This window comes from Lethenteron reissneri, chromosome 8, assembly GCF_015708825.2.
Source record: "Lethenteron reissneri isolate LAM-NWPU_2019-01 chromosome 8, ASM1570882v1, whole genome shotgun sequence".
Classification (NCBI taxonomy): Eukaryota; Metazoa; Chordata; class Hyperoartia; order Petromyzontiformes; family Petromyzontidae; genus Lethenteron; species Lethenteron reissneri.
The window spans coordinates 222-14,662 of record NC_083786.1 but is presented as its reverse complement, the minus strand read 5'-3'; the positions used below and the strand labels follow the sequence as shown (position 1 = coordinate 14,662).

At 46.3% G+C, this 14,441-nt stretch overlaps 1 protein-coding gene across 1 annotated transcript; it reads right to left on the bottom strand.

Moving 5' to 3' along the window:
• Nucleotides 1-778: 778 nt before the first annotated feature.
• On the bottom strand, nt 779-14,047 carry LOC133339287 (B-cell linker protein-like; the record flags this gene model as incomplete). The annotated part of the gene is made up of 7 exons (XM_061547418.1): nt 779-981; nt 1,463-1,618; nt 3,379-3,456; nt 5,721-5,779; nt 8,206-8,239; nt 10,211-10,268; nt 13,858-14,047. Coding segments are annotated over 7 exons (692 nt in total), but the record flags the coding sequence as incomplete, so codon positions are not given.
• Between the last annotated feature and the right edge of the window lie 394 nt (nt 14,048-14,441).

Below are 14,441 nucleotides of genomic sequence, written 5' to 3'. Positions count from 1 at the left end.
CACGCTCATTGAAAGAAAACGTGAAAACGCGTTTGAGGTTTTAACACCGTTGCATGTCCTCGTGTTAACCTTCTCGTGAGCCATTGCGCGAGCCCCGGAAATTCAGTGGGGGCGTTGGAGACATCGGTTCGGCTTCCGCACGAGGCGGCGAGAGCTGGACGTGACCTCGTGAGTACAATGCCAGATGCAAGAAGAAGTCACAAGGAAACATTTCAACGATCCAATTCGTTTGTTGGCCAATGTTTACCTTCGTCCAATTTTGGGGAAACTGAGCCAAGGTCGAACCCAGGGGGTCGGCAACCTAAATAACAAGAAGGGACATTTTTTTCGAATTCGGTAAAAAAAAACGAGATATTTCAAGAGCCGCAATGCACCGTGGTGAGTATGAGACGGTGGTGGTCCTCAATAGACCACGTCACCAAGCGGTCCTCAATAGACCACGTCACCAAGCGATCCAGAAAGATCCGCGTGCAGCTCCAGAGCCGCAGGTTTTTGCCGACCCCTGGTCTGGCCAATGCGATGTTCGTTGGCAATGTGCATCATCATCATCATTTCCCATCATCAACCATCGCCACCCAAAACCATCACCACCCATTATCATCACCCATCATCGACCTGGGCGAGGTTTGGGCATTGTCCCCCCCCCTCCCCCCCTAAAAAAAAACTGGACACCGTTATTAATTTATTTTTAATAGTTTACAATTAAGAAAAAAATAATGATATGCACCTGCGATTCCTAATGTGAGGGACAAAGCGAACCTCTGCCCCCCCCCCCAACTAGACTCCGCCGGTGCGGATGGATGACCACTGTGGTGGCGATGGTGCAGCGGTGCTGTGGCTCTTGAGCTTGGGATCTGGTGGTGGTCACGAGGATATCGGGTAGAGGAGCCGGGTGCTCCCTCGCACGGCCTGCTGGTTCCCGATGAGCGTGAGCGGCATCAGCTCGTAGTGCTCGATCATCTCCGGCACACTGTTGAATTTCTAGGGAAGGGATGAAAGGAAGGAGTAAGAAAAACTTTTAAAGTGCGGTACGTTTAGAAAAGCAACGCGTTTTTGCATCCTCATGTTGTGTAGACGTACACAGTGCCTTATTCCAAGGCGCTTTACAACATTTGTAATATTGTACATTTCATTGAAATTAAGATTGGGCTCATTAAAAGTGGTGGTGTGGTGATGGTAACAGGAGAACAGGTGGGAGAGGTGAAGGAGGGGCTGGGGTAGTGATAGGGGTTGGGGTAGTGATAGGGGCTGGGGTAGTGATGGGGGTTGGAGTAGTGATAGGGGTTTTAACATCTTAACACAACTGTTTTGTTGCCAGAAAAAAGGGGAAAACCTACTCTCAGTTGATAGTTGAGTTTCATTTTTAAAAACATGTCTGGAGCCTGGACACCCACGACACGCACAGCGGCCACAACGAAGCACCAGGTCGTTACGTGTCCATGAGACACAAACGCCGCGTTACCTCCTCGCCCGCCTTCTCCATGCCGAGGGCGAACTTCTGCTCGGCCTCCACGTAGCGGATCTGGATGTTGAACACGGTCCTTTTGAAGTACACCACCAGCGTGTACGGCTGGTTCTGCTGATGCCCGGAGCTCCTCCGCACCATGAATGCTCCATCCTGCAAGAGGCCCAGCCGCAGGCCGGCATGTAAGCAGCATGTGTCTCAAGTTCAAGTTCATTTATTTGGTATCGCCCTGTGAGCCATTTGGCTCTTGAATCGGGTGCAACCGCAACAAACAAAAACATGAACAAGAAAACATCTTAAAGTGACGATGTGACTGTTGTGGGTGGCACAACTTGGCACCAGGGACTATGGGGGCTGGAAGGGCCCCATTTCATTCCTTGCACCAGGGCCCAAGCCAACCACGCTCGTACACCACTGACAGTAAACCTACACCAATTGATATGAAAGGACCATTGATTTCTTCTGAATTGATGTCACCAAGGCCCACTGAGCCATAGAGCTCTTTATCAGAAGCGACCTGACCACAACGAAGTGGCTTATCTCTAAACGTGTGACGTTGATTCTCAATGTGGTGGGAAAACCCGAAGGACCCGGAGAAAAGTCCATGCGATCACCGGGAGAGAGACACGCAAACTCCAAATAATACTGCAGGCGTCACGGTCGAGATCGAACCCACGACCTCCTGTATACCAGGCGAGTTAGTTAATATCTCGCCACCGTGGCAGCATGAACAGTGAGCGTCGCTTTGTTATGATAGAAGCGAATGCAGGGAGAGGGTTACTCTGGCAGGACGGCACACAGCGCGCGGCTGTATTAGTCGGGACAGGAGCTCGAGAGCTCGGTGAGCAGACTGGAGTCAGAAGCGGTGAAGGAGGCCACAGGTAAAACCCGTCGGGGAGGCCGAGGTTCCCATCTGGACGAAACGGCCGAAACACATGCACGTCGCCTTTCCAATTTGCCCCATCCAGTGGTCCTAAAGACACGCACGGGCGTTTAACACGTTGGCCTTTCGTGAGCCAATATCATCCAGAATGGAGCCTCATCAGGCCGGTTGTATGGACCGGGCGAGACGTCACGGCACTCGAATGGTGAATGTTGTGGTGGGTTTACTCTCTAACACACAACCGGTGTGTTGTACTCGTAACGAATCGGCACGCTTTGTTTACTTAACAAACCTGACTAATTGGGTGTGTCGAGTGGTAGCGGGTTTAACGACACATTTATATTTACGTGATCTAACCCAAAAAAACCCTCTATTATGGATCCACAGGTGTTTAGTAAAAAAAACAAAAATCGCATGAAAAGGAAATGATGGTCAAGGTGAGAATCTTGCCAACGGTGTTGCCTAAACCAATTCTAACACTTATCTGTAAATGACAGATACCCATCAGGCATACAACTGCGGCAGCCATGGCTTTTTACCTACACACCCTACATACAATAGTCAGCAGTATCGACTGAATCTATAGCAGTATCTACTGACTCTATAGTATTTAATTTTGACCTTATGGAAAGTAAAGCTAAGAAAGAAATCAACGCAGCAACTAATATAACGAGCCAAAACAAGGCTGCGTGTGTCCCGCGCGTGACGTCACTCCACATGCACCCCCCCCCCTCATTATTATTCACGTGTGCCTGGATCTTGAGACTTACGCAGAAGAAGGTCGAGCGGCTATGAACTATCATTTACGCAAATTCGCTTTCGATTTTACGTATCTTTATAGAAAGTGAAGGCAAAAAATAATTCTACGCCGCATCGCAGTTGCGTTTGGTGGCTTTATTTATTTATTCGGCACGTCAAACAAAAGGTAAATCTACTCTACGCTTCCGTCCTAGGACGTGCTAACAAGCTAGTATATAGAGAGCCATTCGAGTGATAATAAAGTGAAAAATGCTCGTGCACCAACACATACCAAGTTTGATGCTCTTAAAATGTCTTCGGCTTTCCTGCGATCAAACCTGCTGGCATACCAGATCTTTGAGTAGATTTCCTGTCAAAAGAACATTTTGATGAGTGCATCGACGTCGGAAATATTTGTCAAGAATGTTGGTGAGAAACCCGTTTCCGTAGTATAATATAATTAATAAAATGATAATACATTAAATCTAGATTTGAAGTTTTTGTGACTGCAGGGATCCATTCTTTCGGTACAGTCACGTAGGTAGAAAATAAAATTAATCACGACGTTTCCTGCGCAACACAAGCGTCCGTCATCAGGTGGGACAACCACAGCAAGAAACAATTGCTGAAGTGGGCAAAAAAGCTGCTGTGACAAGAGATTATATAGCTGAGGAAGGGGGAGGAGCCAATGGGAGTGTGGGGGCGGGGCGGGGGTCAGAGGAGAGTGGCAGGCCCCGCCCCCACACTCCCCTTGGCTCCTCCCCCTTCCTCAGCTCTATAATCCCTTGTCACAATCAGCTTTTTTGCCCACTTCAGCAATTCTTTCTTGCTGTGGCTGTCCCACCTGATGACGGACGCTTGTGTTGCGCCCGAAACGTGATTTAATTTATTTTATACCTACGTGACTTTACCGAAAGAACCAAAGAGTAATAATATGTTACTCGAGGCTTTGTAAAAATCATACGTAAATAACAAAGTTATTTGATAATTATTTACATTCGTTTGTAGGGCGCCTTCCACTAATGTCTCAAATAAATAAAATAAATAACGAAACTAACATCTGAACAAGGGGGAGGAAACAAGAAGAAGTATAGAAATATAGTCTAGAAGTCTAATATAGAAGAAGTATAACAAAGTCTATGCTGTCTGGATAATTTGGCCGGATAAAGGTTACAATCACAGAGGAAGGCTGGCATTTCCCGTGCTCTTTCAGACGAAGAATAGCGTCAGACGAGACGTGTGGAGCGCTCATTAGAAAGACTGCACGTGGCTTCGCTGCGATAACGTCACCTGATAGTAAAACCGCACACTGCGGGAAGGCTTTTAATTCACATTGTATTTCATTTTGGGCCCCAAAAATATATATAACATGACCCAAGACGACGCTTATCGCTGTATGGGGTTTCTTACTGGTTATATAATACTGGTAGGAACCACCTGGTTCCACCAGCCCACAGGGGATTATTGTGTCCGTCCGTCCGTCGTGCATCCAAAAATGGGCTGGGTGGAGAGGGGAGGGTGGGGAGGGGCTGGGTGGGGAGGGGAGGGTGGGGAGGGGCTGGGTGGGGAGGGTGGGGCTGGGTGAGGGGTGGGAGGGGTGGGGCTGGGTGGAGAAGGGCTGGTCACCCCGTGGTGCCCTTATAAAACTCAACGTTTAACCTGCTCACGCCGGCTTGTGCCCGCCCTCACAGTCCGCCATATTTGCGGAATACACCACGCCGCCGTTGACCCTGGCCATTGACCCAGCAACACAACGTTCCTACCAGCTCCCTCCGCAGGAATGTGTTTATGAAAACACACACAAGTGTTGCAGTACGGCTGCTAGAGGGGGCGACTAAAGCTGTATTTACAGAACGACCCGTTCCATCCGCACCGACGTGCGGGGAAGATCTTTGCGGATGACCCGTGAGTAGCGCGCACAAATTGACCCCCCACTTATCCGTGACAAAAACACGGACGAATGCGGATAATAGGATGGGCTTTGCCGCTCAACTCCTTGTCATCCACGCAAAATCACAAAAATTAGGAAGTCAAAACAGCGCTTGAAAAGCTTCCTCTGCTGGCTGAGCGGACACCTTGGAAGGGGTGGGAATTGCCTCTCACTTTGCCCCACCAAATGCAACCTGCTGATTGATTACCTGCGGCTTTTCCCCAATTATGCTGCTGGGTGAACGGAATCCCGTTCACATGTTCATTATATTTTGACCATCGTCAATGAATAATAATAATTTAAATGTAAAATGCGCATTCCATCGTAGGATCCCGATGTGTAATGCATGAAAAGCAGGAAACTAAAACAGAACCAGGGCAACCGACCAAACTAAAGAGGGAAGGCCACTTTAAAGTGATGGGGTTTTCAAAGTGGAATTAAATACATCTACCGACTCTGATTGCCTGATTTCAAGTAGCAAGGCTTTGGTGCCACGCTAACAAATGTACCGATCACCAAAAGAGCACAACATAGACCCTGGGAGTGCTGAGCAGTTGGAGATAGGAAGATCTTAAGGACCTTGCTGGAATATATAGATGTATTAGTTCCTGCAAATAATGTGAATAAATCATAAGATTTGAATTGAAGCCTTGAAACTGTTGCAAACGAGTTGGTGTGCATTTAATTTGTGTAAATCAACTCACCGTATCAGACGGAGGCCTGCAAAGTTGACTTTCGTGGCTCTGATATGGATATCGTAAATCTAAAGAAAAGATAAAAACAGGATTGAATCACAATTATTGGAGTAATATATAAATCTGTAATTATATGCACTATAATGCGAACATGTGGGCCAGTTTCGTAATACTAACATTGATAATATAACAATCGACAGGCCCTTTGGCAATCCACTGCTCGATCGAGGTCTCCCCGCGCTGTGTGTGTCCATACTTCACCACGCTAGTAAGAGAGAGTGGGTTGGTGATGGGGGTGGGAATCAAACTCAGGTCGCCGCGTTCGTAGCCAAGCGTGCTCACCGACGCGCCACTGCTCCAGCCCCTGATATAGCACGACTCGAACGAGTCGAGCCTGCGCTGGTGATAAGGTGCGTGACTCAGGGAGCAGTGGCAGATTGCTTTACACACTGCACCGCGGAGCTGAGAAAAACTCACAATCGCTGCCCATGCGTGCAAGAGATAAGAGATATGTGGTATCTTAACCTGGCCCGAGACCTCTCCTAGGTTAACTCGGTGTAAAATCAACACGTGCTGCGGAGTGTGTTGACACGAGCGCTGGGCAGGCAGCTCACGTGCACCCATCACGTACCATGCGTGAGATCTGACCGAGTTTGTGCAGCGCTTGCCGAGCTGAATTGGCTGCCGGTTGCCGAACGAATTCGCTGTAAAGGCCACGCTCATTGCACGCTAAGCGCTTGATCTCGTCAAGCGGCATAAACCATCATCAGGCAAACTCCGTGTCATCCTCACAGCAGCAGCGGCTTTTGGCTTTCAGATGCACTTCTTCAGCCGTCTGGAACGCTCTTGCTTCTGATATGAGGAAGCCACTGGAGCGATGCACTTTTAAATCATCATCTAGATTGACAAACTCATTTTTTTATGACTGCTTTTTGTGTTAAATTTGTTGTCTTTCCCCCGCACCTTCGATTAGCACGGTTTGCTACATATGTTGCGAAAGAAGTTCAACGTACATATATAAATGTATACGGTGACCCAAGCAGTGGTAAATACTAGAGACTGTTGTAACATCTTCTCCGATTCCAGTGTGGTATGGGCCATGTGTAATACCGCAGCTGTTCACATTAAAGAACTTCAGAAATAAAGCAATTTTACAGCAATCATCTCTGCACCAAAAACAATACAAATAACACATTCTCATCACACACACACACGGCACACGTTAAACTGTGCACACGGGCAGAAGCTAATTAAAAAAATATTCGGGTTGGGATTTGATTCCACGTTGGTTGCTTTAACAATTAAATATACAGACCTGGTCACGACTATGTTATGGATGTTATCATTATGAATTCTCAGAGACCAAAGTCTTGCTGAAAAGGTGCATTGATGTTGGTGCTCATCTTCTGCTTACAGCCCTGAGCCAATGGTGGAAATTTAACACATTCCTATGGTAGGGACAAGTCTCTCTAATGGAAGACTGCTGTTAACCTTCCCGACAAAGTGGTACATGTTTTATCGACCCTGAAGGGATGATGGGCGGAGTAAAACCTCATAACCAGGATTTGAACTCACAATCTTCCAATTGTGAGCTCACGTTTACTACTGCATTTGTTTGTGCTGGTGGAAGGCGATGTTCAATGACAAAGGAGTTGAGTTATTCGGAGTAGATCTGCGAGCTTCATTAGCAGCACATTGTTGGTGGCAACCTTTTAATACCGACGGTATGTGCACGTGTACATCAACGCATGTTCATAGCCCAGTCTGCTTTTGAACTGTGTCTGAGCTAGCCTTGCAAATGAAATACAGTAGACTCTCGATTATTCGCATGCGGTTAACCGATTTGCGGATTAACCGTGCACCTGAGATTTTGACACACATTACTAACTCATGTATTTTCCCTTAAGCCCAAATTAATAATCTAAGAACAGTTACACATTGGTGTTCTTGGAAATCAGTCACGTGCTTAAACCGAACACATATGCTGCACCGGTTAATCAGAAATCCACGTGATCGCCTCTACAGCGCAGTAGTTGCATATCTTTAGACACACAGTGGGCGGAGTTGTATTGATGTTGATTGGCGTGGCTCTGCTGCCATTCACTTCGTGGGCAGAGTCTTCTGTGCAGAAGCAGGAGAGTGCTTTCACTGAGCACGCACATCATCGGTCGGTCGATCATTAGTATTCGTTCTAAATCGTAAGAGTAACAATTGAAATCGTCAGTTTTGTAGCTGAATTTCTCGTGATTTATTTGATCATTTATTGACGAAACTGTGCGATCGCAGAGAGACTTAAACGTATTTACACCTACATTAGAGGTTTTTGACAAAGAGATCCGCGTATTTTTTTTTTGGATTATCCGCAATTTTTTATTATCCACGGTTGTCCTTCCCGTAATTAGCGCGGATAATCGAGAATCGACTGTACATGAAGAGGTTCTGCAGGCCGCCGATTAGACTAAAATATGAAACACAAGGAGGGGCTTTGTTTCACCTTTCTCAGGTGATCCGGTCGAGTCTTCTGATTTCTACAAAAGAACCAGAGAGGAGTTAGCAATTCTTTAGCACGCAGGCTTTCGCGACCAGTATCATCCACGTCCTACTCAGGTTGTAAATGTTGTGGATTTGCTCTCCAACACACCGGTGTGCTGTACTCGTGACGAATTGGCACGTTCTGTTTACGTGACAACCCTTACTCGTTGGCTGTGTCGGGTGGTGGCGGGTTTAACGACACATTTATATTTACGCGATCTAACCCAAAAACAACTATATTATGGATGAGCAATTCTTGTTTAGTTTCCTGACAGATACACACTGGCAATGATTTGCTATAGTGTACAAAACAGTAAAAACAACACATGGACATGTAAACTCTATTTTACTGTGGTCGTGCAGAAGGATAGACCAATGGACGTACAACGCCTCAGGGCCCGAATCACCAATACAATACAGGAGGCGCCGTCACGGCGACAATTCACCAGCCAGCTACTGCCGACGCAATCATCCGCCTCTACCACGTCAACGTACAATCATAGCTGCTGCTCTACAGCAACATCGGCCGCACGAAGAAGAAAATCGATGGGGTTTTTTTAACTAACATTAATTTACGTTACGCAATTAACGTCTTGATAAAATAACAACTGATTATTCACCCTTTTGTCAATCTACCGTTAGATGAAGGGCCCGCTTAAACGCCGCGCCAAGGCACGGGAATATGTTTGACCATACTTCACCGCACCCATCCGTCAGGGCCGAGGACGATTCAGGGATAATGTTCGCCACTGATGTTAGCCGTGGTCAGGGAATCGAACTCAGGCGTGAACTTTGCCGCTCCACTCACCCCAAAGGGTTCGTATACAAAAGAAAAGCGTTGATGATGGAGCGAGCTCATGTAACAATTATCTGCTGTACGTTTTACCGCATTAATACATAAAAAAAATCTAATTGCCTAGGGTAGACCGTGTGTTAAGCTGGTGAACTATGGGGTTATGTAAATGTGCGCTGTTGCTGTCGCCCCGAGAGCTTTGACGAGCTGGTTGTACTTGGTTTTGTTTTATTTTTCTACCTACGTGACTTTACCGAAAGAAACAAAGAGTATGGACTCCTGCAGTCACGAAAGCTTCAAATCAAGATCGCTCCATCGATGTCAAAACATCGTTATCTGCCACAGGTGGTTCGCTTCCTCGCGCACAGCGCGTCAATGGCGCATAACGAATCGAGGCACAGTTAACACATTCCAAATCTGGTGAAGAGTCATTGTATTCTGGATCGAGTTATTGGCCTTCTTTCTGTCGCCGTTGTAGCGACGTTTAAAAACAAATCTTCTTTGGTGTCCTATGAAAAGTTTTGTGGGAATTGCATGGGAGAGAAAATGAATCAGAACTCCTCATCCTCCCATATAATAAAAAATAAATGAGCAACCCCCACAGACCGCTTTGTTATTTATAGATGTGAAGCTTTCGTGACTGCAAGGATTCATACTCTTAGGTTTTTTCGGTAAAGTCACGTAGGTAAAAAAAAATTAAATTAAATAAATGAAAAGAACTAAATTTAGTTATTTTATTGATTGTTTTACCTACGTGACTTTACCGAAAAAACCAAAGAGTACGCTTTGTTATTTTTAAGCTAAATGTGTTATCTTTTAAACTTCGATTTAAAGCTTTCGTGACTGCAGGGATTCATCTTCTTGGTTCTTTCGGTAAAGTCACGTAGACGCTGTCTTCTCGACAGACATGTTCTCCACCTGAGGACGGCTGCTTGCGTTGTGGCCGAAACTTCGTGAGAATTATTTTATTATGTTTTATTTTTATTATTTTATTATTTCCATTTTACGTGACTTTACCGAAAGAACCAAGAAGATGTGTTGTCTTTTTTTACCTATGCTAAGTATTGGACATTCACGTAAATCTATTTTTTTTATAAAGCGCTCTGAAGATGCATTTGTTGATGAGACATGCGCCAAGTGAATGAGCACCGAGACGTTCTTTCGCAGCGCCTACCTGCGTCAGCATCGAAAACGTCTGATTGCTCAGGAAGGACGGTGATGGCAGTGGAGACCTGCGACAGAACACGTGACACGCAATGTGACATTAGTCAGAGAAGGAATTATGATAATCTACCCAGCTAGATTTGAAGTTGTCGTGACTGCAGGGATCCATACTCTTTGGTTCTTTCGGTAAAGTCACGTAGGTAGAAAATAAAATAAATGAAATCACGACGTTTCGATTGCAACACACGCAATCATCACCACAGCAAGAAAACATCTTTTGCTGTGGTTTTCCCACCTGATGATGATTGCTTGTGTTGCAATCGAAACGTCGTGATTTTATTCATTTTATTTTATCCCTACGTGACTTTACCGAAAGAATCAAAGAGTATCATCCCAGCATTTTAAAGAGCGGCGCTGTGCGGCGACATTTATAATGATCAAGGACATACAGTGCACACAATCGGATGCCTTCACTAGGAAAGTCAGACTAATTTCAATGCTTCCTTCCTTGAAGTTACAGAAATACTTGACATTTTAACATGATAATTGTTTTCTACCCTTTTATCTGTATTGTTGTAACGTTCTGACCTGCCCTACTGGACATAGGTGAAATGTAGATTCATAGCTCATGGGATTCCTCCTGTATAAATAAATACTCTGATGATTCTGATCAAACATATCGGAGGGCTGCCACTGTTACTATTCTATTTTGCGCATGGCGGCAGCAATGTGTTCACAAGCGAAATGCCAGTGTGTGGATCTGGCTCGGCACGGAGAGAGGGCTTCAGGAGTTACTGGAGTTTTGATCCTCCTCCTCCTCCTCCACCGTTGCAGGAAGTGGGCGGCAGTAGCCTTCTCATAGCCCACGTGTCACGAGTTTCTACGCTACATTCAACACAACCAACACTGCCGATGGATATCATTAATTCGAATCCAGATATGATCAACACTGGGTGGCTGACATTCGTACGTATATTTTATTATGTTTTATTTTATTATTTTATTATTTCCCTTCTACGTGACTTTACCGAAAGAACCAAGAAGATGAATCCCTGCAGTCACGAAAGCTTTAAATCGCAAAATGCGTACGTTTGTTATTTATTTGCTGACATTCCACTAGTGTTTGTAGGCTAATTTTGTGAGAAAGATTAAGTTTACATGGACGCTGCTGCTGCTGCGATTAGTTGCTGTAAAAATGCACGCAGAAATTAATATTATTCAAAAACGAATGGCGTAAAATGTATAATGCAGTAGCAATACAATTCGATTTCTTTGGCAAATCCTTCACTGATGGAACGCGGGCTACCGTGGTTCACCCTGTGGCGTGTAGTTGGGTTGCATGGTCAGTCGCCCAGTGCCGGATTATCCCAGTAGCAAAAGTAGCCACATATGCTACGGGCCCCACACTTTCAAGGGCCCCGCGCTAAACGCTTTCAAGCTATAAATTCCGGTTCAGTGATTCTGAACTTGCTCTATTACTATAGTACTATACCGCCTTCAACTTTTATGAACAACTGGGTGTTTAAGGTTAGCGATTTGTCGTATTAACTGGCTGTATAGCAAATGAAAAAATAGAATTACTTTACTATGCAAGTTAAACATTGATGTTTTAATATTTATGTTTTTTTAATTTAGGGCCCCTTTATAACATATGCTACAGGACCCGCACTAGTTTAGTCCGGCACTGCAGTCGCGCTGTCGTGGCTTGTCTTTAGTATCCAAGTAATGAAGGAGATGTGTGCATCGGCCTGTTGGTGTTCTGATGAGGTTGGTGGTTAACACCACAGCCACGTACCTCGAGAGGGATGCACGTCAAAGCCAGGGGTGCGATGTGGGGGCCCTTCTTGTGGCCACAGATGTCACCTAAGCACGAGTCGTATCCGGCATCTCGGCGAAACGGACTTCGTTCATTATTGTGACTCGCAAACTCTTCTCTCGCCCACCAGTAATTAAACATGCGCAGGATTTGTATTTTGGCGTTAGTCTTAAGGGTGCGTGTTGCTCGCTTGTAAAACCCCCATGGACATCTTTGGCCATGGGGGCCTTACAGGCGTTGTTATTTTTGTATAGGATTCTAATTTGTAAATACTGTACTCCCCACCACCCCCCCTCTGCCCCCCATAAAAAAACTACTGCAGAAAATCGGTCTAAATATCAACATTATTTTATTTCCTGTTTATGGGCTAATTTTCACCAAAGGCTGAGTGGGTCACGCTGCTGATTTCGCAGTTGCACGAATTCTGGCTGTGGGTTCAGTCGCTTATTCTTATCTCTGCTTTTCATACTCGCAGGGGGGCCACGCGTTGGCCGTGCAAACGTCTCGGCGCTCTCGCGGCTCGGGAACGCCGGCCCACAAAACCCCACGATGTTAATGCCCCCAAAAACAATTCCTCAATTTGTACAAAAAAAACAAACCGTAGAGTCCAAAGTTACGTTTTTCTTTGGTTAAATCGCCTACATATAAATGCGTCGTTAAAACCGCCACTGCCCGACACAGCCAATTAGTAAGGTTTGTCACGTAAACAAAAACGTGCCAATTAGTTGCTAGTACAGCACTAACCGCTGTGTTGAAGAGTAAACCCACAACATTTACAATTTGAGTACTGTGACGTTTCGCTGCTGATTACAACAACCAGCCTCATCAGGCGATTAGCCAGAATTGTGAAGAAGTCATCCTGTTCGGTATTAAATAGATAATAATGGTCACGAAAGCCTACGTGTGAAACTTTTGTAAATATGCCCAAACCAATATCAGCACATGAAATGACACATTCCTATGACAGGGGGAGTATATATCCACATGACTGTCGCTGTTGAGTTCATTCAATCCCAGAGCGAAGGGGGATCTGATCACCCTCAAAGGGATTTGAATTCCCAACCTCTGATCGGCACGTATACCGTGATGGTGGCCAAAAACCTCGACGAAAAATGTCAATGGTGTTGAACGTGTGAATTGTTTTAACTTTCCAGCGTCTCTTCCCTTGCATCCACACAACGGGAGTTTTTGCGATGGCTGCATGGTTGCTGCGATGCCCTTCACGAGTTCTTACTGCTGTCACTTAGAGCGGCGCTGCAGCGATATAATGGTTAGCACACTGGGCTTGCAATCCAGAAGCCGCCGGGTTCAATCACCGAGCGTGGCTGTCCAGCCAGCGGTAGAAATGCGGTAACACCACCGTAGGATCCGCACCTCCGATTCGCAAGGCTGGCCATGTACGGTGCGAAAGAAGTTCGACATACTTACATACGACCAAATGTTGCCAAATAAAAAAAAATGACACCGAAAATTACTTGATTGGGATTACACCGCAGCAGCGGCATTCATCGCACCCCTACTGGCAGACTAATGCCAGGTGGTGCCGAGTCTCCTTGTGCCCACACAGGGACAGCTGCCATCGGGGGGGTGGTGCGACGTGACGATGGTAAAGCGTCTTCTTGGTTCTTTCGGGTAAAGTCACGTAGAAGGGAAATAATAAAATAAAAATAATATTTTATTATTTCATTATTTCCCTTCTACGTGACTTTATCAAAGAACCAAGAAGATGAATCCATGCATGTCACAAAAGCTTAATCGAGATGGTAAAGCGCTTCGAGACGCCGTGAAGATGCCCGGGTGGGCGGCCGCGTCGAGCACAAGTCGTCGTTGTCGGAACTGACCCTGGGGTGGGCGGCGGTGGGCAGGGGAGAGTGAGGGCCTGTACGGCAGCGTGGGGTACGACGACGACGCCGACGGCGGGGTCACCGCTCGGACGACCCTCGCGGCTCGACAGCAGCGGCCTCGGCGACAGCGGCACCATGGGCCTGGCGTGCACGTCCAGCTTCTCCAGGCGCCGCCACCGCGTCCGATCTGGGCGCGCAGGGGTAAAGAACAAGTCCGGCACCGTTGATCACCCGACGGGATGCCTAATGGCTAGCGAGGGTGGCAGCTGCCACAGTAATTTGAATATGAACGGTGGTGGTGCGCGGTATAAAAAAATATTTTTTTTTTCCACCCGCGATTTGCAACCCCGGGGGAGAAAATCTTGCGGGTGGTGGTGGTGCATCAAAATCAGTTCTCGTGATGTCGAAGCAGTCGGAAGATGAATGTTTATTCGAGCGGCTGAACACAAGGAAGCTTCACGGTCTGTTGCCCTCCTATAGCAGCGCCCAGCCTGGTGACGATTGGCTGCTTCGTGTTTCAAAGACAGATTTGAGACTTGGCCGGACGGTTCCTCGATTCACTTGGGGAATTCATTTCTTGT